Source organism: Misgurnus anguillicaudatus, chromosome 19 (assembly GCF_027580225.2).
Source record: "Misgurnus anguillicaudatus chromosome 19, ASM2758022v2, whole genome shotgun sequence".
Taxonomy (NCBI): Eukaryota; Metazoa; Chordata; class Actinopteri; order Cypriniformes; family Cobitidae; genus Misgurnus; species Misgurnus anguillicaudatus.
Genome location: NC_073355.2, coordinates 13922950 through 13950257, shown reverse-complemented (window position 1 = coordinate 13950257; position 27308 = coordinate 13922950). Strand labels below are relative to the sequence as shown.

The window sequence follows — 27308 nt, the reverse complement described above, 5'->3', positions numbered from 1 at the left end:
AAATAGGGTTTAGAGTAAAAAATGTACAGTAACTTTCTGATATAGATTTTTTTCATTGTCTTCTTTTGTATCTGTTTACCTGTAACCCTGGTGGCCCATCAGCCCCCTTAAAACCTCGTGGCCCTTCATCTCCTTTCGGTCCAAACATTCCTTGCTGTCCCCGGGGCCCTGGCTCTCCATCTTGACCCTGAAAGAAAGAAATCAGTGCCGGAGTGTGAACACAGAAACACTGCACGCACAGAATTCAAATGTTCTCACTTTTCACACTCATACATACGGTACCTGTAATCCTGGCTGTCCGGGTGGGCCTTGGATCCCGGTTGGCCCTGGGGGTCCCTGATAGATAAGACAAGAAGATATAGTGTTTCAAACCTCTAATAAATGTTCATACTAAATTTAGTGCTTATGACAAGATACAGTGTGAAGACATACTCACCAATTCTCCCTTGTCTCCCTTGCTGCCTTTCTGTCCTGGTCCTCCAGGCTCACCCTAGAAAAAAAAAAACTCAGCCCATAAATAACCAATACCGTGAGCAACTACACTCTTAAAACTGCCGAAAAAATACCTTAGATGGGTAATACCTTATCACCGTCCTCTCCAGGTGGTCCAGGTGGTCCTGCAGCTCCAGGTAATCCCACAGGTCCCTGTTCTCCATCTCTTCCGGCAGGCCCAATAGGACCTTTCTCACCCTGAAGAGGAACAGAGGTAATTGGTAATTACTCTTGAAGCTAGCACAGCAGTAAAAACTCTCATTTCAGAGGGTACAATGTCCTATCGACTCACCGGTTCGCCCTTCTCTCCCATTGGACCGTGTGGGCCGACGCCTCCCGCGCGACCGGGCTGACCAATGGCACCTGCAGGACCGGCGGGTCCTCTCTCTCCTGTGGCACCCTGTATGCAAGAGAAATGCAATGATTTATAGTTAAGGGAACTACATTATTTTCTGATTTGCAGCAAAAAATTTAAAGTACTGTACTTACAATCTGTCCTGCAACACCAGGAGGGCCCTCTCCACCCTTTAGACCGGCAGCACCCTATTAAACCACAATCAAAGAGAATGAGGGTATGAAAACCCACATATGATAAAAGCCTAAAGCAGTAGCTGTCTACATATTGTTGTAAAGGTTTTAATTTATAGTTGCTTTCATACAAAAACAACTATACAGCACTGTAAATACTGCAGTCAATGCAAAGGGGATATAAGCTATTCCCACTGAAGGCTGAATCAGAAATGCTGATGCGTGTTACCGTAGTGCCAGGTAAGCCTCTTTCTCCTCCGAATCCACGCCGGCCTGCAGGACCGCTCTTCCCAGGTACCCCTGCAGGACCCGGATCTCCCTAGAGACCAGAAAACACAATGGATCACAATTCTCCCATTCATTAAGAGTCATCCATTATGCTTTATAGGCATAGAGTCATGCTGGGAACTTTATACTATACTGAATAAGCAGAAACATATGGGGCGTAATGGAAATGTATCTAAATAAATGTGTTTCATGATGCAAAAGATGATGATGGTCTAATATCCAACCTTGGATCCCTCTTTGCCGGCCGATCCTGGCAGACCTTGCTCTCCAGGGGGTCCCGGGGCACCTGGGTGTCCTCTTTCACCCATGGGACCGGTTTCACCAGTTTTTCCCTGTGACATGTGAGACAGCATTATTAGGTCAGATCAAACACTTTTATTTTAGAATTTAACCGGCATTGATCATCCCAGCCTTTATGATCAACTCACCTGTGGTCCAACCACTCCAGCAGGGCCGGGAGGACCGGTCTTTCCTTGAAATCCCTATGTGATAAAGCTTAAATGTAAATGCACAACAAAACATTAAACTGCCTCACAAGAGTCCTGTCCTACAGTAAATCCTATTATCAGCCCAAAACTTCAGTCCACGCTTTGGCATACTGTAGGTTGTTGGAAAGGTACAGTCCATTATGAAGTCTGTACAATGTCAAAAGGAGATGCTGTCTCACCAGATTCCTTCTAAGTGATTGCATAACAAATGGGAAAACCGACGATCTTGTGGTCTTTTGCTAATGCAGGTCTTTGCAATCCATTAGAGCTTAAGGTGTCATTTAATGATTTATAAGGTGTTTCACAAATCATTTGGCACCATTCTGTACAGAGCTTCTCTCTCTCTCTGAACTAGTTTTGTACAAAAACACAACTCACTGGCTCTCCACGCTGGCCTGGATGACCTGGCAACCCATCCTTTCCTGGAGGGCCCTAAAAGCAAAGCAAGACTTTAAATTTTCTTTCGTTCTTACTGTACATGAAAATTGATTTTGCAATTATTACACTTACATTTGGTCCCTTTGGCCCAGCCTCCCCTTCGCGTCCCTGAGGCCCTTGGGGGCCCTGAAACACAGAGAGAAATGTTATTATTCATTTATCTCCAACAATGAATATAAATGTGAAATGTCATATTAGTTAGTTAGATTGACCGTGTAATTTGAGGAAAATGGAAACAATTACACATACCCTCTCTCCTGAAGGACCCTGTGAGCCGTCATGACCAGAAGAGCCCTAAACACAAGAGAAATGGACACTTTACATTTACGCATCTGGCAGACGCTTTAAAACCTTGGGTGTGAGTTATTTTCGAATAATTCAAAGGCCCGTCGTCAATTATTTCTATTATATGTAATATACAGTTTTAAGACCAGAACATTAAGTGAGAATTGTTGCATTTGACATTCATGCTCATGGCCACTTTATCACAAAGGGTGAGCTCTCCATCTGAGCAGTGAAAGCAGCCACCTGTCAATCAAAAGGCAATCTGGTACTGGACTAAATCTGTGATAGGTATCACCCATACTATAAGCTAGAGGTCTTCACGGGTCCACTTAGATCCGAAAACCCGAGGTCCGACCCGAGACCCGATCGGGGTCGGGTCTAAAAGTTTGTATTGGACAAAGATCGGGTTAATATTAGCAGCATCGGGTCTCAGGTAATTTAAAATTAATGTGTTTTTGACGAACGTACCCGAAAACCCGAAATCTCCCTCGCGTGTGTGTGTCAATGTCCTTTTCAAACCTCTCATCTGTTTGCCAAGAGCGCTTGCAACATTGTGTGGCTGGTGATAGGTTAACTTTCGTTGAGACAGACATGTCCGTCAATTTTAAATGTATACATTTTAGCGGTTACCTGGGTGTCGTTTTCAGATAACAAAGTAAAACAAATAGAGCAGCTCGCCAAATTGGTTGCGAGACCAGCGGGGTTTCTGTCTGACTTCTGCATGCGGGGCTGCAAACTGCACACACGTCGTACAGGACCAGTCGGGTAAAAAAAAATGCCACTGGTTCAGGTCGGACTCGGGTCTAATTTTCTCGAGTTTGTCTCGTGTCGGGTCTTTCTTTTAAAAAATGTATTTATGCACATTGGGTTCGGATAGAAAGTGATTCAGGTCTTTTCAGGTCGGGTACATTTATTTGGACCCGAGAAGACCTCTACTATAGGCTGACTGGTATAGTAGTATTGAGTTAATACAAAGGTAGAAATGCATTTGACAACACTACATTATATATCAAGTCAAAGGGACTGTACAGGAAAGATTTCTGACCTTGGGTCCAGGCTTCCCTGTTGGTCCTCTGGCTCCTCTTCCTCCACGTGAACCCTTTATGTAAAACAACATGGATTTCACTTTTTGCTTTATTTAGAGTCAACAAACATCTGGGTGTGGACAGGTGCACGCATTAAATCAAATGGAATAACACAATACTAAAAAACAAAACAGTATTCGGTCATATACAGTAGCTTTTATGTTAAATATGTAAAATCTTTATTGATCTCGATTCCCCACTGCACCACAGCTCTGACAGGAATGCATAATTAAAATGATTGCCCAATCGATTATTATTGGCTGTTTCTCTATGCATGTGCATGCAGTGAACCTATTGTCCTACAGTACCAGCATGTCCTGTAGCATGTGCAATACTTACATTTGGACCTCTTTCACCCTCGGGACCAGATTGTCCAGCAGGCCCCTACAAAGAAAGCAAAGAAATGAGTGCATATTGTATTCACACACACACACAGAGTCATGCAGTAGGATGTGTGTAATCCCTCAGATGATGTACTGTGGCACAGTTCTCTCACCCGCTTTCCTTTCTCTCCCGGCAACCCAGCTGTTCCAGGAAAGCCCACCGATCCCTGCGGGCCAACACGAAGGCTAATCAATTACCACATTCCCTCCATTAATCAACCACTACATTTAATTAACCACAAATTAACCTCTGAAGTCCCATTACCATAAATAAGCCAAATATTAATTGTAGCCTCAGATAAGCTATTAATAAAACAGCTGCTAAACGGCCATTAATCATCCTTATTTAAAATTTTACAGTGAAATATTAATGTGCCGTGACTCTCAAGCTCTCAGATTTCAGTGCAGCTTATTGTTATTTTGGTGATGGTGCGCTACCTTGGTGCCCTGCCTGCCCGGATATCCAGGCAATCCCGGAACGCCGAGTTTTCCCTGCGAATGTGATGAGAAGACGGGGAGAATGAGACAACGAAAATAATCTAAATGCAAACAACATCCTGTGGACTGTCACAATTACTTTTTCTCCGGCAATGCCCGCAGATCCAGCCTCTCCGAGAGGCCCTGACTGACCCTTCAGCCCCTCTGGCCCATCTTCACCACGATTTCCAGGAGGACCATTATCACCCTAAGCATGTGCACACACAAATATCAATATTTCAGAAATACAATTCTTGCTGTGACATTGCTAGGGTGTTGTGGGTTGTTGCTGGACCAAGTCATTTACATTTGTCATACACTTTTAGGCAATGTGTGTCCCCTGGGTAGGGCTGGGCGATATGGCCAAAAAAAATTATCAAGAAAATGTTTTCCATATCAGTCGATATCGATAATTAACCTCTTACACTCTGAGGCTATTTTGGGGATTTTCGCATGGATTTGGCCTACCCAATTTCAAAAGCTTCTCATACCCACAAGCAGAGGTGCACATACAAAAGTTTGGTATCATTTTACAGGAAACCCTTTGAAATTACACAAAACACTGTTAAAAGTGCTCAACATGGTTGTATGTGTTGTCAGTCCTCTAATAAACACAAAAATAAATAGGCGCTTTTTGGTGTTTTTTTTCTAAAGTCTGTATTTAAAAGTGTATAACTCTGGCCCTGAGTGGGAACGAAACCTGCAGACAGTTTTGTTTGATTCCAGAAATTGCCAGCTTACAGAGGACAAAGGAATTTTTTCTCTATCATTATAAATGCAAAAGTTATTTTACTCCAACTGATGGGAGTAATAATAAGCTTTTTGTATACTTTGTATATATATTTCTGCCTAAAAACATTTGAAGTGCTCCCATAACCACATACAGTGGAATAAATGCAATTGCTTTATATCATTTTAAAGAAAACACTTTGAAGTTACATAAAAAGCTGCTGTTTGTGACAAATAGTGTTATTTATGTTGTTTTTCATATGATAAAACACCAAATTTTATTTTTTTATGTCATAAATACTGTCTCTGATAGTGTATAACTCTGGTTCTAGGTGCTCTAGCAGACTGCAGAAAGTTCTGGTTGTTGCCAGCAGCAGACAGTAAACATCCAAAAAAAGAATGAACTCTTTAGCATGTTGCATTCAAAAGTTATTCTCATTTTACTGAAGGGTGCGAAAATAAATTTTTCATATAAATATTATTTTTTTGTTTTGCACATAAATAGCAAGGGATTATAATATTCATGCACACAAACAAAGAAAATGCTGTGAATGGGCTCATTTTTTAGTGTAGGACCTAAGAGAAAAGATGATGTATCATTTGTGGCTATATGTGCTTTCTGAGGCAGTCCACACCCAAGTTTCCCATATGTTTACAAAAGACGATTTTTTACCTCATTATTCATTCGACGATTGTAGGATATGTGATAATAATAGGACGAAAATAACACTGCAGTTTTATTCCTGAGAATGAGAGCTTTCATTTGATATAAGACTTGCCCATGTTTGTCATACTTGAAAAATATGAAATATGTGAATATTAAATGATATTCAAAAATATGGGGGGGTGATAGTGTAAATTAAGTGTAACTAACTTTCTTACAGTAAAACATATCTCAAAGTGATGCATATCTGCAGAAACTAGAGAGTCTAAGCTTTCAAACAGTATCTCATATGTGGTACTGGGTCCACGACAGACCATTAAAAATGCAGGGAACTACACTAACCTTTTCCACTGGTGGCACTTGCGCTACCAACTTTTTCAGTCACTGGCGCAAAATATGATTTGGTCGCACATATTTTTTTCAAGTTATATTAAGGCGCTCTGGTTAATAATGAACAATAATGAAACTGTATTGCATACAGATATGCTTTTTATTTTACCTGCCATCTTTTAAACCACATGCCGCCTTGTTTTCTTAAACGTTGCAGTCAGTGTTTCCCACAGATCTGAAATTTACTTGGTGGTGGTAACCGGTAAAAAGGGCAATCATTACCCACTGACAAATAATGGTCTACTATACATATGACGAAGAACTAATAATGTGTGACACAACACAATACTTTGATTTATTGAAAATTAATATTAATTTCACATTATATTTCATTAATCTAAACACTCCAAACTTTCTTTGCCATTAACAAAGCTGACACTGTTTGTCAAAGCACCACGAAAACACTTACTGTTTTTGCACTGATATATGAAGCAATTAGACCCCTTTTATCAAACTCAATATAATACAATACTATGTATAGTATATTAATAGACAGTGCAGGTCTATAGATTATAAATGTGACTGATGTTATGACTGATGTTATAATGGTAATAATTTCTATTAAATAGGCACTTTTACTGATTCTGCTCTATCTTTCTATTTCTCTCTTGCCGATTTAAAAATCTTAATCCACTTATTATTTCAATAATATTATTCCACTTATTTTATTTTCAAATCTACTTGCTGTCCCGGTGACAAACTTTACATTGCTTTGGTCGTTTAGTGCAATGGGCTTGACATTAGCACTGCTTTTTTGCTACAATCTGTGCAAACTTAATATGGATATGGTTTTAGAAAATATATGGTTTATTAATAATAAGATTATTAAAAACATGTGAGAAAGAAAACGCAGCGCGTGGTCGTAACAAGAACCATCGCCATAGAAACCGAAGGCACGCTAAACTGCACTCGAGCTTTAGCGCGGTAGCGCTCATGGCCGTTTTCCGATCGACTCGGGTTATAAACTCAATATTAATCAGACTTGGGACCCAAAGTAATTAAACTAGGACCTAACCGGACCCGACAGACCATTTAAAATATAAACCCGGAACCATACGGGTCCCGCGTCCTCAGTGAAGAAAGACCTCTGCTCAAGTTCAGAAACATGGAAGACACTGCGCTTGCGTCGCGTCGCACCCAATTCATTGAGAAACAGCTGAGCACGCAAACGCACACTGATAGGGAGAGACACGACGTGCTTTCACGCAAAATGAAGCCAACGTGTTGATGGCTCAGAGCACGTTATAAAACGTATTCGTAAAATCCACATTTATGTTTTAATAAATGCTCATAGTAAATCATAGCATATTGTCTAAAACATTAGGTAGCACATTTGCGACCCATTAAAAATTAGGGTCGCAACGGCAGTTCAAAAGGTCGCATATGCGACCATTTTGGTCGCAGTGTAGCTCCCTGAAATGAAAGGAATATTTTATATTAAGTCAAAATAAGATAATTCTGGACCCGGTACAGGGTCCACAGAGTCAAACAAGTTAATCATGATAAATAACAAATCTTTATTTCAAATTTAAAGGCAAATTTTTGCTCCTGAATGAAAGTTGTAAAAACCATACAGTTAATAATGGTTTTAAACTACTTTTTATTCAGAACATGACAAATACAAATACTAAAATCTTGTTTTAATGTTCAGGCATCTGTATTAAATGTAAATATATTTGTTATGAAACCAACATATTTCTGACACAGAAAGCAGCAGGCTACTGTCACTCTAAGACCCAAGACAGACTGCTTTAAGTTTCAATATACTGATAAACATCCAGCTGTTTATGTTCACTTAAACAAGAAAGAAAACTTAGTTCAGTGATCACGCGTATGTTATACGAGCTATTCACGCTGATAAATGGATGTCAAGAGCGTCACGTTGCTATGAGAGCGCACACTCATACAGTTTATTCACTGCAGTGGTGGATCTGCTGTTTTTCCTCGGATTCCTGAATTTGTGAATGTCCTGTAAATATACTTTTAAAGCTATGCGGACGTGCGCGCGCAAGGGGGACGCTGTAAGAAAGTACAGTATACTGTACCTATTTTGTCTGCTGTCGGGGTTTGATGAACCCTTTTTGCGTGTCCAACATTACACAGAAGGAAAATGTGTAATGTTGGACGCGGATAACGCATTTGGATTCCGTGACTCCGTCCGCGTTATCCGCATCGCGCAAATCATAGGGCTCTACTAATAAATTAATAACTTGCCTCATCTTACTCCACTCCTTCAAGTCTAATTGAAACTGTGCTTGTAAACCAAGAGTGCGCGCCGCATCCGGAAGTGCTTGCGCAACATTACGCACAGTGCGTAAACATTATCGAATGGCCATTATCGTTTTATCGCAAAAAATTTATATCGACAAAATTACCGTTATCGAATTATCGCCCAGCACTACTCCTGGGGATCGAATCTTTGACCTTTTGTGCTGTTAATCCAATGCTCTACCATTTGAGCTACAGGAACACTTTAGTACAAGGACACATTTGTGGAAAAAAATGATTTGGGTCACAAATTTTGTAAGTTATATCATTCCCCAAACGTAATTTGAGAGTCTGATCGCTTGGAAAAACAGCAATACACCTTCCTCAACAAACCCCATTATGTGAGGTATTTCTTATCCGTAACACAAATGGTGCATGATAAGTTATGATGAGCCAAATTTCATTCATGGTTAGGGATTTGTTCAATTCTCTAAACAAATACAATAGCGATGTGTGCCTTACTAGCCACTGTTAATGATTTATTTAGGTTTATTCGGATTGTTAAGGACCATTAAAGACTCACTCTGTCTCCTTTGGTGCCCATGTCACCCTTTGCCCCTGGGAAACCATCTTCGCCCTGTTATAAAAAGTAAATTGAATTAACCTAAAAACACACTTTTCTTCATTTGTGCAGCAGTCCTCAGGTAAAAGCGAAAATACACTTGAGGCGCACTATAGAAAAGCATACATCTTGTGATGGCATCATTGAGTAAAGCACCAGGTCTACAGACTGATGATGAATGAATGGGTTGACTTCTCCTTTGGCTTTTTATGAGAAAACCTAAGGATTATCTCTCACCTTTTCCCCCTTGCTACCCTTCAGTCCTCTCACACCATCTGCACCCTGTTAGAAAAGAACATATTTAATCCTCAGGTAAGGAATGTTTACCTGAAAAACACCCTTTTAGATATCGACGTCGACTGTATAAAGTAATAAAAGTCATCGCTTGCAAAGAGCTGGAGGAAATATGAATAAATAAAGGTAAGGGAGAATATAGATCAAGGGATTTTATTGGGTTTTGCTTCAGGACCCAAATGTCTCACTTGCACGGTCACCCGACACAGTACGCCATTTATTTGCTCTACGAAAACAAACAAAAATGTCCTAAAAATGTTATGATCGTATTTACGAATTTATTTAACCAATAATTCACATGTAGTCAGCACCAACCATCCTTATCCCCATTGCAAGCAAACTCGTATTTAATGCAGTCTGGCTTGTATTTTATATTAGTTTTGTTAATGGTTTTTCAAGAGGAGTGCATATAAAACCCATCCGTACCAAATGACTGATGAATTGGTACCAGGATTTTAATCGACTATGGGATTTACCCAACTGCCTTTAAAAAGTTAATAACCCTAACTATGCATGATTATATGGTTTGTTGCATTTCACTATTTGCATTAACTTAGAACATCAAAACAAACCCAGTACAGCAAACCGAAGGCCACCATCGTGCTAGATTTATGTGCTAGTTGTTCTTCTTAGTCCAACAAGCAAAGACACCACACACAAACAAGCCCAGACAGGTTTCGTTTCCTCCTCGTAACAGTTTCTACTGTCCGTCACGAGCTGCTCGCCCTGTCAAGGTTTTTCCAGGGAGAATTGAACGGATCTACCTGAGCCAGTCAGCTGTCATTCTCCCACACTCGGGCTGTCAATCAAAAAGTCCACCGCACCAGACCAAACGTCCTTGCGTGCCTTTGAAGCTAAAACGGACAACCTGTGATTTTCAAATCACTCTTACCTTAACTCCACGAGGCCCCGGATATCCAACCGGCCCCTGCGCTCCCGATAAACCCTAAATGGAAGAGATTTTGTTAGTTTAATGTTCACGCAGTAAAGCGAAAACCATTAAATTACTATATTATTCGTTTACGGCTGAACAATTACGGAGTGCCGACAACAATACGTTATCATGAATGCTCAGTGATGATGACGTGGCGTGAGGGAAAATGAAACAATGAGCGCACAATGCCGACGACTTGATTCAAGTGCGCTATTACCACGATGGCTTGGCACATAAAATCACGCCGTGGTGCTTTGTGAACGGTGATAATTCAGCGAGTGCAGCTGGAGCGGCTATGACAAAAGGCTTTAGACGGCGGGAACTGTCAGGGCGCCGCTTTCCGCGTGCTGCCGCATTTAAAGTCTTGGCACACTCTGCTTCCTCTTCAGATTTTCACAGCTTATTCAGGTCAGTGGAGCAGCAGTGTGTGTGTGAGTGTGTGTGCGTGTGATTGTAACCCACCTGGTGTCCCTTTTCTCCCGGGGGTCCCTCTCTTCCTGGGTGACCCTGTGATTTGAACAGAATAAGCAGGTGTTAGCATGACAGCGGGCTGATTAGGAGACATCCTGTTTCGATGAGAGAGCTAATGAGGCAACATGGAAGGCCAAGTCTGGTCTAAGGACTTTGGATTATCACTTTTCCAACAGAAGTCCAATTAAAAATGGTGCCGTGAAACTTTATTCTAAATGTTTGTGGTGTTGGTCACAAACGAAATTGGCTCATGCATGTCCACATGCTTCCTTGTGCTTTCTACTGGCTGATGAATAAATTAAAATAGATTAAAAATCTTTAAAACCATAGTTCTGTGATGATTTCAGAGTGACTTTAAGGGTGTGTGCACACCAAAAGCAAAACAAATATACGAATCGCGTTACTCGTTGGATTACTTGTTTTCGCAATAAAAATGTGCGCAAATAATTGAAACATTTTCTATTGCGTCTTTATGCTCAATAGTGCTCTCCTCCTTTCAAACCGGACATGTGAATAAGCTCTTTGCTGATTGGCTTGCGTTACAACTCATCATGCAAATTTCCACTTCAAGTTAAAATTTTTTAAACATTGCCTGTGCATGTTTATTAGCGTCGTTGGATAACGAATACTCTTCTGGTTTGCATAAAACATCACACTACTTTTAACACTAGAGCAGGGGTCTTCAACTACTCTTCTTCGAGGGCCAGATTTTAAAATTGTAAATATAAGGCGGGCCAACTTTTTACCCCTATTTTTACCTTTTATATATTTTTTACTGTTACCTATTATATATATATATTATATATGTTATAACTTATGTTGTTTTTGTTACGCTTTGTATAAAAAAATAAAAAAAATGCACACATCTTGTTTCCAGTATTTTGCCTTTGAATTACTGAAAACTCATATTTTCTTTTATTAATATTTTAAAAACAATCGCAGTTTAACATTGCAAGAGCCAAATGGTAATAGTTTAACTATGAACATTGCACAAAAAAGTGCAAGTGTAAAAATTAAAGGTGGGGTGCATGATCTCTAAAAGCCCACATAGAGCCCTCTAAAATGTTGACATTTGAAATCACCTAAACAAACACGCCCCTACCCCAATAGAATCTGGACCTTCTTTTGATAAACCCAGCCCACATATTTACGCAACCCAGGCAACGATGTCGGTTAGTAGACACACCCCTTACTGCTGATTGGCTACAAGTGTGTTTTGGTAGTCAGCTCCACTCCCTTTTCTAAAGCGTTTTCAGAAATCGTGCACTTCGCCTTTAACTCATTCACCGCCATTGATGAGTTATCTCGTCATTTATGAGTTCATATTTAACTAATAAATATGCCTTTCCGGACAATTTTCAAAGTGAAAGTGTAATACCGCTTTTATAAAACGAATTTATCAAAAACGGAAGTTAAAAAGATTTAATGATTTATTTTAACTGCCTTTATGTTTGATAGTCATTCTGAGTCTGATCTCTAACATAAATTCCTTTACAAAAACTCAATTTTTTAAGCTTTTTGTTCAAAATGTTGTATTTTTGACGAGAAATATCCATATTTCAGTGGTTAAATTATGTAGAAAAAGTAAATATATAATGAAACGTTTTTTCCCCATTTTGTTTGTTTGTTTGTTTGTTTATTGTTTGTTTGAAAGCAGAGGGTGTGTTCTTTAATTTGATATAATTTGTATGTTTATATATTTATAGAAAATAATTTTTCCTGCAAGGAATTTTGTGAAAATTTTGTTAAAATCACAAAAATGCAGGTGGGCAACTTTTCTCAAAAAGGCTGGCGGTGAATGAGTTAAGCACATGTATTTTGTATAGGACTAACTGTAATGCAGAGCTCTTAAACTTCTTTGGTTTATAACAGTTTAACTTTCATAAATTGTTACATTTTAAGTATTCACAACATATAGTATTAATATTTTAAAGATATATAGGCTAAACCAGCTTTTCATTGTACACTACATTCGGATGTGACTGTCGGAGTTTGCCCCCTAGCGGCAGTCGCAATGACATTTCAGTTTAATCGTAAATCCGTGTCAACGTGGTGAGAAGCTCAAGAGCCTTTAATCTACGAATATATTTATAGTTAATAATTTACTTATCAGTAATTAATCATTTTTAAAGGATTCAGATGTCATTGATAAAGTTAAAGAAAGTTTAATAATTTTCACCATGAACACAGTGTTTTGATTGGTACACACTGAAATATATCACCTTCGGTCGGCGTGATGCATGCAGTGTTTATTTTTTATGCTTTCAAAGCTCAAATTGGATCTGATAATTATATACCCACAGATGATTGGCACCCCACGCAGCCCTTTTTTGACTCCCTCCAGTTTATCGACCATCATTTGTCACGTACAGTGGAAAGATTAAAGTCACCACGCTGATTTAAATCAGACAAAATGACTGGGGGCTGCCAGTTGACTAGCCCTGCACTAAAGTCTCTGTAGTTCAGTGTTGGGTTATTAAAAAAAACATTACTCATTACTAATTATACAACATTGTGTTTAACAATATGGGCTCTATTTTAACGATCTAAGCGCATTGTCTAAAGCGCACAGCGCAACGTCTAAATGGGCCTGTCCGAATCCACTTTTGCTAATTTAACAACGGGAAAAATGGTTTGTGCGTCGAGCGCATGGACGAAAAGGGTTGGTCCTATTGTAATTAAGTATTTTGGGCGTAACGTGCAATAAACCAATGAGAGTCTCAGCTCTCATCCCCTTTAAAAGCAAGTTGCGCTGGCGCTATGTCTAATCCCTATTTAGATGACGGACTTTATAAACTGAAAAACTAAGCGGAGGAAGAAGATCCCCAGTTTAAGATTAATGTTAAATAATTGTGTTGTTTTTCACTTGTATTGAAATTGTTATTTTTTTATTAAAACCTTAAAAACCCCTCTTCTTTTAGTCATGGAAGTAAAAAGCAGGCTTATAGTTGCTTTAAATGTATAGCTATCCAATATCATCAAAAAATAATTTACCAGTATGTAAGATAAGGTTTGTACTCTAAAAATACTTTATTTGTAACAAACAGGACATAAAGAATTTACAAACGGCTCTCCTCACGTTTCAGCACTTTGGACAGCGGGTTTTTTTTTAGCAAAGAGTTTTTTTAAGCATTACTTAAAATTGTTTCTCATCTCACCATATCCACAGCTACATCATATACAATAAATCCGTGAGGTAGCATTAAAAAAAACATTTAGAAACAGATGCATTTGTTTAAAGCAAAGCATTTATTTACTTACCAGGCTGCAGGTGAAGCAGCTCTTTGCGCCTTCTAACGTCTCATAATTAGTCCTCATTTATGTCCAAGAGACTCAATAATAATCTCTTACATTCAATCCTTTTAATCGTTCATATTTAAAAGCATTTTTGTGCTGCTGCGCATTCATGTAGTACTTTGTGATAAGCAACCCCGCGTTGTCCTCCCGTTTATAGGCGCATATTACTAATGCGCTCTTTAAATAACATAAAACACATTGCGCCATTGACTTTAGACTTTAGACCAGGTTTTTGTTGGTCAATGGAGTAGTCTATTTTAGTTGCCTCAAAATAGCAACGCGCCAACATTGCGCCTGAACACACCTCGTTTTTAGACCAGAACGCCCATGGGCGCAAAAGGGGGCGCAAATGCATTTGCTATTTAAACAACGTGGCGCTAAACGTGAAAATAAGGGTGGAAACTAGCGAAAGACACTTGCGTCGCGCATTGCGCTGCATTGCGCCGGGTGTAAGATAGAGCCCTATGTGTTTAGATAAATCCATAGGAATCTTCACCACATTGACAATCAAATTGAACCTAATGAGATTAACCTGATGATAATTAACTAAAAATATTTTAAAGCGAACTCACATAAATTAAGACTTTAAATTCAATATTGTTTCATATAGTATTGTTAAAGTATTGTTACATATTCTACTGTATGTAATGCAAGTACACTACATAATAAGGAACTGCAATTATCTTATTCCTCATCAGAATTAAGAGAAAACGCTTCCCTGCCAATGACGAGTTTTTACGGCAATCCATATTTCCGATATTATCCACTAGGTGGCGCTCTTACCCATCTTATAAAACACTGAATCGTTCACTGATCCAAAAACTGTAAAAACCATGTGTATGTTTTGATCGTCATTCTGAATCTGATCTCTTACAAAAGTCCTTTACCAAAATACAATTATCTCAGCTTTTTGCTCAAAATTTGTTATTTTTGAAAAAACATACCTATATTTGAGAGGTGATAAAATGAATGAAGATAGGATGAAAGTTTTTTTTTAAAGGAAAGGTCTGTTCTTTCATTTGATATATTGTTTGTTTATATATTTAAAGAACAATTTCTGGAAGGCATTAAACTTTTGGAAAATCATAATAAATGCTGACGAGCAACTTTTTTTTAAACGCTGGCGGGGAAAGAGTTAAATTACTTCAAAAGTAATCCCTTACTTTACTTTTTGAGGGAAAGGTAATTTAATTGCTAGTACAGCATTGCGAAAACATCATGGGTTTGACTTCAGGGAATACACACATACTGATAAATACACATACTGTATAGCTTAAGTGCAGTCGCTTTGGATAAAAGCATCCACCAGGTGCATAAATGTAAATTTTATGTACTTACTGGAGGACCATCAATCCCTGGAAGTCCCTGCATTCCAGCTTTCCCCTGAGGGCCCTGTTTATAAAAGAAAACACACACAAAGGTCTTAGAAGTGACATTAGTAAATACAGCAATGGTTTGCAATGGTTTTCATGAAAATAATATTGATATTTACAATACCTAAACCCTAACAATTTCCTAACCTTCATGTAAACCCGCTGACATTATTTGATTATTGTAAAGGCAAAATTTGATTTGGTCGAGCATTTCAAATAGTGAGGGTTTCTTTACATATCCCCAGAAGTCAGTTCTCAGCATATTTCACTATATTGAGGACTTTTTGGCCAATATTGTAGACATCTCTCTCTCTCTCTCTTTCTCTCTCTGATCCAAGCCGCAAAGCCTCTTTTATACCCAGCATACCCAGCTTGTTAACTGCAATCCATATCCATAATATGCTCACGCACATTTAATTGAAGATCTGTGTGTGTATGCTGAGTTTCACTATTGATTATCTGTCTAACTTCCAATAGAGATCTAAATGAAAGAACCGGGAGTATGACGCTCACTTGGCCACGCTCAACACTTCTTTTAGATGTTCATCTAATAAAGGGTCACAGGTCGGTGCATTAATATAAAAAATAAAGATGTGTTTACCTTCTCTCCTGGCAGTCCTATCGGACCTTGTGGACCAGGGAAGCCCTAAAATAAAGAATAAAAAAATGATGGGAATGTGTGTTGGGTTGTGAGACTGTGACAGTGTACATCTGTTTGGCTGGTGTGCTTTTATAAGCTTGTAATGAAGTAAAAATGAATGTATACCTGTACGCCTGGGTTCCCCTGTTGACCCGGAGGTCCAGGTTCACCTTGTGGTCCCTGTGAAATTATGAAATATGTGAGTTGTCACTCTTACATCAAGATATGGGGTAAAACGGACATGTCTTTCTCTCTATACCTCTATATCCTGGCAAAAGGAAGTAATGTGGCACTAACACAACAAAATCAGGAGTAAAGAATGTACATTAGGTGCATAATTGATGCTACATCTCGGCATTATTGTACTGCCACTGCTAGGAAATACAGTTTTGTCACATAAGCCTGACGCTTCATAAACCAGCTAAATGAAAAGCAAATTATAGCAAGCTTCAAAGCTATTTTCCATCAAATTCATTTACACGCTCACAATAGAAGCCTATGCAGCGCCGCACCCACACACTTGCCAATAAACTCCTACTGTAAGTGGTTTTACTGTATGTAAACATATTTTTGGTTTGTTTGAAATTATTTTTAGCGTGGCCTAGATGTTGTTAATCTTTGTAGTAGTCGTGACCAATAACAATTGAGGAGCTCAGATGCAAAAGCCGCTAAACGACACCATTATGTGTTTATCAAATACCTTCCCTTTAAATCCTAGCCTTTGGCCATCCAGAAATACTGCTTTGTTGGCAAGATCTGCTAAACACAACATCAATTTTATAGCAAAGTCCTCTAAGTGCACAGAAGATAAATTGGATGAGCGATGGAGCGCAAAACTACCATGTATTCAATACCGTGTCCCTTGTGAGTACTTGGACCTGAAAGTACTTGAAAATGTGGTTGCCATATGAATCACAGCGCCCCTTAACGGTACATTCACATGGGGTGAAAGCTTTAACGCTTGACGGAAGGCTTGTCTGAAGCGTGGCCATCAGCCAATCACAGTGGCCGCAACCTATCAGGGTTCCCACACGTTAGTTAACTACAAATTTAAGGACCTTTCAATGACTTTCCAGGTCTAATACCTTCAAATTCAAGGACTAAATGTGGGAACACATTTTAAGTGAGAGCAAGGTTACATCGTATTATGTTTTAAGATACATTGTTACAGTTCCCTTTCGAAGGAACTCGCGCTGGGTCACTGCGATGACACTTTGGGGACGCCTCCAGGGGTAAGTGCGTCTGAATGTGTACATCAAATTCAACCAATGGTGACGCTTAACGACAAAGATAAGGTGACACGGGAGCCAGGAAGTATATTGCTATCTGAAATATTGCCAAAGACGGGTTTACAGGGACGCAGGAAGTATGGCAAGGGAGATGCAGCGTCTTGCTCCCTTCTCAGGGAACAACAGTTGCATACGTAAATCAATGGCGCTTAACGCTTCATTTGTGTCTGGTATGAATGCACCATTAGAGGGTTTTGCAGTGAAAGACAGTAAAATGTGTTAAATACCAATGAAATAATTTCAATTATTAATTAATAAACTTTTCATTGGCATTAAAGTGAAATTACTAAACCTAAACATAAGAGCCTGATAAAAATGTGCATTTTCAAGAAAACATTTCAGGCACTTGGAGGGTTTTGCATCTCAATTAGCTTCAGTCTTCATTTGAAACCTGGCAACTTACAAAGTCGTCAGGACTGAAATAAAGTAGTTTCTCGACAGGTATTTGTACCATCATTGTGCTGGTGTTCATAAGTGCTCAAATCACACAGTACACATCTGGCATCTCATAAAAAGCTCAATAGCTCAATAGACCCACCAAGTCGCCCTTTGCTCCTTGCATTCCATCCATGCCTTGAACTCCCTAAAAGCACAAGAAAAGCTTTTCACAAATCAAGCATCGAAAAAATAACAACTCCTCTATGCGTGTCGTGCATGCAAACTACCTATTATGAAAGTTTAATGAATAAATAATTGTCTTACCTGGTGCCCAGGTGGACCTGGCGGCCCCCTCGGTCCCACAAGTCCTCTTGGCCCCTGTAAAGAAAAACAATCAGAAACTCATTTTAAACTCCCATTAACCTAACCAAGGTCAAGAGTGTTAATGACTGTATAACTGTAAACCACTACAGGTGAGACCTTTGTTAGCGATGGTATATGAGTTGTTTGCATCATCAATCCGTTTTCCTCTGGTATATTTGTGTGTTTTTTGTTTTTCTCAGCTTTGGTCTTTGTACACGGGCCAAGCCACCTGTTCCACCGGCACATCTGTGATCTCCGGGGAGATGATTGATATGGAAATATAATCACGCGGGCCAGAATTTCATCTTTTCCCTTCACCAATCTCCCAGCTCATCTATCTCCATCCCCACATTTATCTCTCTCTCTCTCTCTTCCCTCTCGGCTCTGCAGGAACCGCTTTGTAATAGTGCTCACTCCGCGCTAAGTCCCTTACAGCTCTTGGTGATCCATTTAAACAGCCGGGGCCCCGATGGATCACAACTCACCTGCCGAGTCTTAAATGGAGCTTGAGCCACCGTTAATCAGCCTGTTCCAAGCAGGGACACGGAGCTGCCCATGGGATGTCAAAGGCCTGTATGTGTGTTTGAGTTTGTGTGCGTGCGTGTGTATGTGGGTTCGCTTGTGTCACTCACAGGTTCTCCCGCTTGTCCACTCGGTCCTACGGGTCCGTCCGAGCCCTGTTATAGAAAAGGGAAATCAGCATTGTAGTTGTCGGACCGCTTGCACGATATAATTGCCGAGAAAAGAGGCTTTATCTGTTAGGCGGGATGTCAGGAGAGTTATGTATGCAAAAATATTCCCGTTCTGTGTCATTCTTGAAAGCTGTGATCAATGCGAATCGCTGCTGCATACATTTTTCAACTTTGCATAATGAGAACATCCCACCCAATGCTCGACTTGACTCTTTCCTGCGATTTATCAGTACGCACCTGGGGCAGTGCAGGGGATCTTAAAATGGATTATTAGTAATCTGATAAACGAGTCATTTAGGACTAAGCTCTGAAGAAAGGAAAGAACAAAAAGCGAATAATGTTTTACCTTCTGACCAGGCTCTCCGGCTGGACCATGGGGTCCAGGTTTTCCTCTGTCTCCCTGTGGAATATTTATTGTATTTATTTTTAATAAATTACATACAAGATAGACAACATCATATAAAGTTTGGATTAGATCACAGGATCTTTTAAAGTCAAAGCAAAGCATTTAAACACATTCAAGAGCAATGATTCGATTAAGCAATTTTCTGTTCTCTACGCACTCGATGTCCTTTGTCCCCCGGAAGTCCAGGTAGTCCATCAAAGCCCCTGTCACCCTGCAAAAGAGACAAAGATCGACACCATGTTTAAACACACAATGGCCCAGCACACTTCATCACCTAAACTCAGGCCTGTCCTCGAAGGCCGTATGTGATGTTCAACCATAAACCAATACAGATTTTTTGACGCATAATGGATCTTATTGCAAGTCTCTCACTGATCCATCAATTTCTCCATATACTCAAGGCAGCTTGTGCACATATTTTAGCATAATGCGAGGTATGTGAATGATAATTTATCATTTCACAAAATTACAACGCAGAATTGCCAAAATGTCGAGTAATAAATCTCCGATATGTCCCAAAGAGAACAGATGGATAATAAAGAGCAAAGCTTTGTTTTTTGGGAATATCAGCACACAATACTGTTCAAAAGTTTTGAAACAATTGAAAAGTAAAAATCTTTAAATCTGAAGGTGTTTTTCTTTATATAGACAAAAATATATTTGTGCAAATTGTATTACATTCTTTAAAGTCACAATGAAATGGAAGTAGCGATTGTCTTATTTTTCCTGTCGTGATGTATATCCGAGTGATACGACTTCTATTTTTAATTTCAATTTCATTTAAACTTTAATATAATAAACAAAACACTGTCAATAGAAGTGCAGAACAGATCAGAATAGAAAGCATCTCATGGTGAGACCTCAAGAAGCTGCTTGATAAAAAAAGGGTGACTACACTGAAGTGTAGTTTTATTCGGGTTGTCTCGTAACCCGCAGGTCGGGTTGGGGTGGGTAAAGAAATTGTCACTTTATTTGTGTGGCGGGTTGAAGCGGGTCATTAAAAACAACATAAAAAATCATGTATGCTGCGTACAATTCTTTATAGCCTATATAAAATGTCAGTGGCGGCTCATCCGAGGGGCACAAATTCAAAATGAGTGTTCGGAGTGTCATGTGTGTCACGCGTCTGCAGCAGGCACCTACCCCGACAGGACACGTGATGCACATAGGATAACTTGACGTGCAGAACACATATTTTGAACTTACGAACCACACACATGACGGGCTACATACATGTTGTGACGAACTTCGCATCGAGCGCCCTCGAAAAAAGAAGTCACCGGCCACCACTGTTAAATATTAGGGAATATATATTTTCTAGGGCCGGGACTTTAACGCGTTAATTAAGATTAATTAATTACACAAAAAATAACGCTTTAAACATTTTTAACGCATTTTAATCACACTTATTTTTGCACCGCGGAACATTTCTCATTGGATGAGTTTCGGCGGACCGAATATACTGGAGCACCAACTAGCATTCATCATGACTTCAGACAACAACAAACCACAGTGAACATGAACGAAGAAGATGATGAGATCGCTTTGGTTGGCCCCGTGGATGGGAATTTTTTTTATAAAAAACGAACGGATGGAAGCGTCGATAAGAGCATGGTTGTGTGTAAGCTATGCAACAAGGAATTCACATATCACCGCAGCACATCGAGCCTCAAGTATCATCTCAATGCAAAACATATAGCAGCTAGCGTGGACGTTGGCCCGACTCCGAGTACAGCGACTTGGTTGAACAAAAATAAACAATATTTTGTTGCTTAAGCTCATGTATTCAGTCATTATTCATGGTGTACTAAAAATCCATGTGAAAAAATAACTTCTCAATGTTCTCAGGTCAAATATTTATATGTGATTAAAATTTGATTAATTTCGGTTGGGAATTTATGAATAGATAATAAAACGTTGCTTTGTAAATGTTGAAAATGTTTATCATTATCCTATCTTGTTATTAATACAACCATGCTGGTTCTATGGTTCATTAGCGTATGTTGTTGCCAGTTTCCAAGCACTTTCAGGCCGCAATAAAGCCTGTTTTCATTTACATTACAATGCATAGTATGTCTATTTAACGATCGCGGGTGTGAGGCGGGTTGTAAAAATACATACAGCGGTGCACACACAGATGCAACCGGTGACTATATGGCAGAGGTGTTTGTGTGGCATGCGGCAAGGTTTGACAAGCCGCCTCAGAGGTACCTTCCCATCTGCTGCATCCGGAGCTGGGATTCGGAGAGCCACGGGAAGACCTCACACTTTCTCATCAAACACGCTGCTGTTGTGCTAAATAGCTCAGTGTGATTTATTTACAGACGAGTCCTGCAGCTGGACAGGGATGAATGCTCACTATTGTCCAGTGCACACAATGCCTTCGAGTTCCTTCAACAACGGAAACCATTTGGTTCAAATTCAGCGTTTTTAATGGGAATTCGCAGTTGCCATTTAAGATGCTAGCTCTGACGGTTACATCTATGATTTGAGTGCATATGCACACAGGTTAACCAAACACAAATTGATATTTGGACTTTTCTTTTTTTTGCACATGCAAAATTCAGCATCGTTGTGGGTGGATGCTAGAGCATTGCTATAGATTGCTAGTTGGTTGCTAGGTTATATATATATACATGTATGAATGGAGCCAACATTAAAGTTTAAAACTGTATGACTTAGCTCTTTTGGGTTTTTTGCCTGCTTTGTCATAGTCAAGGTGAAAGTCTGATAAATAGCAAGTATTACTAACTATCATACATTAAACACAGCGACGACTGTTGCATATGTTCAAATATAGTCACAGCTTTTTTCATGATGCATTGCTTGTCGTAGTAGAGTATTTTTACCCACCTTTGCTCCAGTCTCTCCAGGAGCCCCTCGACCTCCATCTGCCCCTGACCGGCCCTGTATGGTGAAAAACAGACAGCCTATTCTACCTATTGCACTGCCTATGCAATATTCATAAACAAAAACAACACTTCAATAGGAAACTGATCTGCGTTTCATATTCATGAAGATTATTCATTTAAGATCAATTTTGTTCAGTCTCACCATCTTTCCTGTTCTCCCATTAGGACCTGGAGGGCCTGGCAACCCACGTGAACCCTTAAAAAAGATAAATAAGAAAAGATGGTGATTGTCCATTGCACACTGGCTACGAGTGTTTATAAGGGTGCTGAATGTAAAGCGGAAATATGAAAGGATTTTTTTTTTTACCGGAGGCCCACTTTCTCCACTGTCACCTTTTTGCCCACTGGGACCTGGAAGACCCTGGAACAAATACATATTTTTACAGTTTCAAAGACCGACTTTTCACTGAACCCAACGATCTGAATTCAAAGCAGAGCGCAAACGTTAAACAAACTGGAAGTGAAATGCAGAAGGTTTCTCACCATTGGGCCGGGTCTCCCGGTGAGACCTAATGGACCCGTAGGGCCCCTCAATGATAGCTGAAAGCAAAGATGAGAGAAAAAGACAAGAAAAAAAGTTCAGACTTCTCAAACTACACATGCATTTGAACTCGTTCATTTATATTATACTAATTTCAAATTCAGTAAATTCAGTAATAGATTTTTATATATTTTTTAATCATTAGATTTGCTTGGCCATGCCAAACAAACCACCACAACACCTAATCAGTTACTATGATATACTAAGTGTTTTTTTAAACGGTACATTAATATTTTTATGCGTTTAGCAGATGCTTTACTCCACAGAGACTTACAGTGCATTCAGACTATATACAGTAAGTTAGTAAAATTCATGTTCTTTATGGAAAAAAAAACCATGACCCTCGTGTTGCTAACAAAAGCCTCTATCAGTTGAGCTACGGGAACACTATTACAGTAGCTTTTCATTTGATTGCTATGTGGTTGCTAAGGCATTTTCAGTGGTTGTTAAGGTGTTTTGTGTGGCTTACAGTACTTATTGGCAAAAAAAAAAAAACATCCTTAAAGGAGACATTTCAAAAGACTTAAATCTTTGGTGTCCCCAGAGTATGTATATGAAGTTTTAGCTTAAAATATCATATAGATAATTGATTATAGCATGTTAAAATTGCAACTTTTTAGGTGTGAGCTCAAATGTGCTGTTTTTGGTTGTGTCCTTTAAAATGCAAATGAGCTGATCTCTGCACTAAATGGCAGTGCCGTGGTTGGATAGTGCAGATTAAGAGGCCGTATTATCCCCTTCTGACATCACAAGGGGAGCCACATTTCAATTACCTATTTTTTCACAGGCCTGCAGAGAATGGCTCACCAAAACTAAATTACTGGGTTGATCTTATTCACATTTTCTCGGTTGATAGAAGCACTGGGGACCCAATTATAGCACTCATGACACATCCCCTTTAAGTTACTAAGACATTTATATCCCTAGATATGGCTCCTCTATAAGTTAAAGGGATAGTTCACCCCAGAATGAAAATTTGATTATAAATCGCTTACCCTGGTGTAATTCTGCAAAGAAATCAAGACTAAAGACTTTATTCAACAATTTGTTTCCCTCGCTCACACGTTCACGAGCAGACTACGAGTTTACGCCAAGAAACTACCTCAGGGGTCACACTGTGAACTAGTAGCATACCTGTGAACACGCGAACGAGGAAAACAAATAGTTGAATAAAGTCGAATAAAGTTTTGTTTTCATTGCACATAAAAGTGTTCTCATCGCTTCATAATATTCTTATTAAACCACTAATGGCACTTTTTTGCGATGTCTTTCATTCTTGTCTGGGCTTGAATAGTGTCCGTTGAATAGCAGTCTGGTTCGTCAAGACTATCTAAAAATAAAATCCGAAGACAATCTAAAGAATTACGGGTTTGGAAGGACATGTGGGTGATTTATGACAATTTTTAATTCTGGTGTGAAAAATCCATTAAGATCACATATTATTAGCGCTGTGCAAAAATATCGATACAGCTAACTATCGTGATAATATTTCCATATTTCAATCTCTACTATCGATATTTAAAAAAAAAAAAAAACATAAAATCCCTCTGTGTGCGTCAAACGACCTCCTCCGCCGCTGCTGTAGTTGTCGCTGTCCAGTTGTCTGTCATATACGGCCATTCGGCCAATGTCTCAGAAGTTAAAAGGAGTGAAAAAATGGCAGAAAATGTAAAAACGCCTGCAGCTTTCAAAGCTGACGTGTGGAAGCACTTTGGCTTTAACATTTTTTATTATTATTATTTAGCTCTATTTTTTATATTTTTGATAAAAAAATTATTATGTATCGCATATTGTATCGCAACATGCAATTGTATCATGCATCATGTATCGTGATATGTATTGTATTGTGAGGCCCTTGCCAATACCCAGCCCTATATATTATGACATATTACATATTGGGACTTTTTCCCAGTGACAGCTGAAGTTCCAAATATTAATTCGGGTCTTACTTTGGTCTGTTGCAAAATGGCTTGAGCTTGTGCCTCTTGAGCAGACACCGAAGGACCCTTCTGAGAGTCTCCTCCATACTGAAACTGTGAAAGAACAAGAGAATTATAATTTAACTACATATTAAATACGCTATTAAGACGACAGTGTACACAAATTAATCTACAGTATGGACATGCATTGGATGCCATTGAGTCTGATTACATCACAGCTCCCCCATGTGGCCAAAATAAGATATTGAAGCCTGTTTTTCCTCTGACAAACAAGTCCTATGCAAGTAGTTCATATGCATTACCACACAAGATAGAATAACTTACGGGTAACATCAGCAAAGTGCCGGGAGGACCTGGTATCCCATCAGCACCAGGCAGGCCTGGACGCCCCTGAGGACCCGTATGACAGAAGACAATTTGCACAATTCATTGATAGTGCCAGTAAAACGTCATTATTAATATTTTTAACAGCGCTGCTTTAATCAGCATGCTTAACAATGTGTTGTGCTTTGTATTAAACCGTAATGTGCTCACATGCCTGCGTAAAACGTTTAAAAACTCAGCAAATCAAAAGCTGTCAGTCATCTGAAGAGCACAGCGCTTCAATTTTCAAACCCTGTGACTTTTCTCTTGCCTTTCAGCTTCTAAAATGTTATAAGCCCTCTGCAGGATTATATCGCAAGTGGATATGCTTTGATGTTTTTCCTTAAATGCAACTCTTTTGTGAAGCTGACACTGTAAAGAAGTTGATTCATAACCGGCCAGAGGCTTTAAACTGAACAGAGACAGAGCAAAAAATCTATCTTCATCCCCACTGTCAGAGGTAATTGATAAATTTAGGCTCTTTACAGCAGTTGGAAGTCAGCAGTCTGTTTACCCCGCTAAGGGAACGTGTATAAAGTGCGAGTCAGACTATATGAACAGACACACTGTCCAGAGCAAATTAGGTCAAACTGTGAGATGAGTCACGGCTCCCCTGTGCCGGAGGAGGTTGGTGGTCCCTTGGAGCTGCTATGAATCACATGTGAAGTTTATTGGATCTGTGCAAGAGTCCAGTCATATCCTCTCACGTCCCTGTGGATGTGTCCTGCTTGTCCTCGACTCCAAGTTCATGTTGGGTCGAATGGGTCATGTGATGATGGGAACACTCACCGTGTCACCGGGGTCTCCGCTGGGTCCTGGGGGCCCTGTGATGCCAGGAATGCCAGGAAGGCCCTGAGAAATGATATAAAAATTAAGATTTCCTGATAGAAAGCTAATATTATACTACATAAGACATTTTCCTCAATTATTCTCAAAGTATTATTCATCAGACTTGGAGTTCTTTGCCATTTAAAACTAACTGACATTTTTTAAGCATGACTGTTTTACATTCTTAATAGCATTAGATAGTCAACACCACTTACTGTTGGTCCTGGTGGGCCAATAGGTCCGTAAAAATATGCGCCCTTATGAAACACATAATAAAGATATGCATCAGCCACACAACAGATTAGTAGTTGTATGTGTTTGCCTTCACACTTCAACACTCACTGGTTCAACAACAGCTGGCTCTCCCTTCTGCCCCTTTTCGAATCTTCTGCCCTGAAAAAAGAGGAAGAACAAGCGAAAGATCAGTTCTAGGTCACAGCTGTTTGAGGAAATCCTCAGTTATGGGTGGTTAACTGATTGTAACACAGAGCAAAACTCTACCTCTCCATCCCATGTAATGGCCCTCTCTCTCTGTGCAGGTCCAAAACGGTCCTCGTAAACCTCGTACTCCTCATATTCCCGCTCGGTGCTGTCCGAGTCGTTTTTAAAATCATCGTACTCGAAGGTCTTTGAATGAAAAAAACATATTGTACAGGGTTATTGTCCGAATACGCCGACTCTGAGCTCTGTCTGAAAACCGCGGCACATACCTCATAATCCGTGATATTGTGGCCGACCGTCACCGTGGAGACCGAAAGTTCATCGTGCTGATCGCGGTAAAGGTCGTCGCTAAACTCCTCGACCTCCGGCGTTTTAATTGGCCTCTCCTCCTGCACATCGACACAGAGGAGTTAGTTAGTTATTCCCCAATGTAACCATGGAGATGCCAAGCACAGTCAATCATTTCCATTCTGCATTACTCTGGCTGCGCCCAACACGGGCATATGAGCTTTAGAAAAATGAACTGTGCTTCAGATCTCCAGGTCATTGCTGGATAACAGTGTTAGCGTAATGAGTTCACAGGGTTATAGAAACATTCATAAATCAAACATGGAGTGCTGGGAAGGTGAGTGTGGGGTAGTAACAGCTTAGGAGGTTTTATTAACAAATGATGATGATGATGTCAGCACGAAAGCCGTATGTTCTGGTGGCAGCCATAACAGCGTGAGGGCAAGGTGAAGCACGCTGATATCGGCGTATGAGGTTTGTCTCGGCGAAAGCTTGTGATTCACAGCGTGAAGCTGCATCGATCAGACCTGTCGTAGATTAATGTATCAAAAAGATGTATGAAAATGGAGTAAAACTCAGCCCGGGTCGGCCCTATTTGTCATTTTGTCTCGGAGCGCATCTTTCAGTTTCGATCTATAAAGCATGCCAAGTGAGCATATAAAAGTACACTCTGAGGTTTGATGGCCACTAACTCTGTGCCACAACTTTGTATGAATCATAGCTCTTAGTCAACCCGGATGTCATTCGCGTCCAAGTGCCGCTGTTGAAATGAGCTATAGTC

General features: G+C 39.7%; 1 protein-coding gene across 2 annotated transcripts in view; it reads right to left on the bottom strand.

Annotated features, from left to right (window-relative positions):
* col5a3a (collagen, type V, alpha 3a) overlaps positions 1–27308 on the bottom strand; it is a 94906-nt gene that overhangs the window by 24690 nt on the left and 42908 nt on the right. For both annotated transcript variants that reach the window (XM_073856982.1, XM_073856983.1), the window contains 40 exons: positions 26509–26628; positions 26300–26425; positions 26141–26191; positions 26014–26055; positions 25763–25822; positions 24932–25009; positions 24617–24700; positions 22610–22666; positions 22434–22487; positions 22269–22322; positions 22068–22121; positions 19372–19425; positions 19155–19208; positions 18749–18793; positions 18078–18131; positions 17914–17958; positions 16213–16266; positions 16048–16092; positions 15412–15465; positions 10768–10812; positions 10264–10317; positions 9315–9359; positions 9039–9092; positions 4565–4672; positions 4426–4479; positions 4101–4154; positions 3944–3988; positions 3565–3618; positions 2484–2528; positions 2307–2360; positions 2175–2228; positions 1737–1790; positions 1533–1640; positions 1250–1339; positions 982–1035; positions 785–892; positions 583–690; positions 437–490; positions 283–336; positions 80–187 (listed from right to left, as the gene is read on the bottom strand). In XM_073856982.1, coding sequence (XP_073713083.1) covers positions 80–187; positions 283–336; positions 437–490; positions 583–690; positions 785–892; positions 982–1035; positions 1250–1339; positions 1533–1640; positions 1737–1790; positions 2175–2228; positions 2307–2360; positions 2484–2528; positions 3565–3618; positions 3944–3988; positions 4101–4154; positions 4426–4479; positions 4565–4672; positions 9039–9092; positions 9315–9359; positions 10264–10317; positions 10768–10812; positions 15412–15465; positions 16048–16092; positions 16213–16266; positions 17914–17958; positions 18078–18131; positions 18749–18793; positions 19155–19208; positions 19372–19425; positions 22068–22121; positions 22269–22322; positions 22434–22487; positions 22610–22666; positions 24617–24700; positions 24932–25009; positions 25763–25822; positions 26014–26055; positions 26141–26191; positions 26300–26425; positions 26509–26628 — 2589 coding nt within the window. The remainder of the gene's footprint in view (positions 1–79; positions 188–282; positions 337–436; positions 491–582; positions 691–784; positions 893–981; positions 1036–1249; positions 1340–1532; positions 1641–1736; positions 1791–2174; positions 2229–2306; positions 2361–2483; positions 2529–3564; positions 3619–3943; positions 3989–4100; positions 4155–4425; positions 4480–4564; positions 4673–9038; positions 9093–9314; positions 9360–10263; positions 10318–10767; positions 10813–15411; positions 15466–16047; positions 16093–16212; positions 16267–17913; positions 17959–18077; positions 18132–18748; positions 18794–19154; positions 19209–19371; positions 19426–22067; positions 22122–22268; positions 22323–22433; positions 22488–22609; positions 22667–24616; positions 24701–24931; positions 25010–25762; positions 25823–26013; positions 26056–26140; positions 26192–26299; positions 26426–26508; positions 26629–27308) is intronic.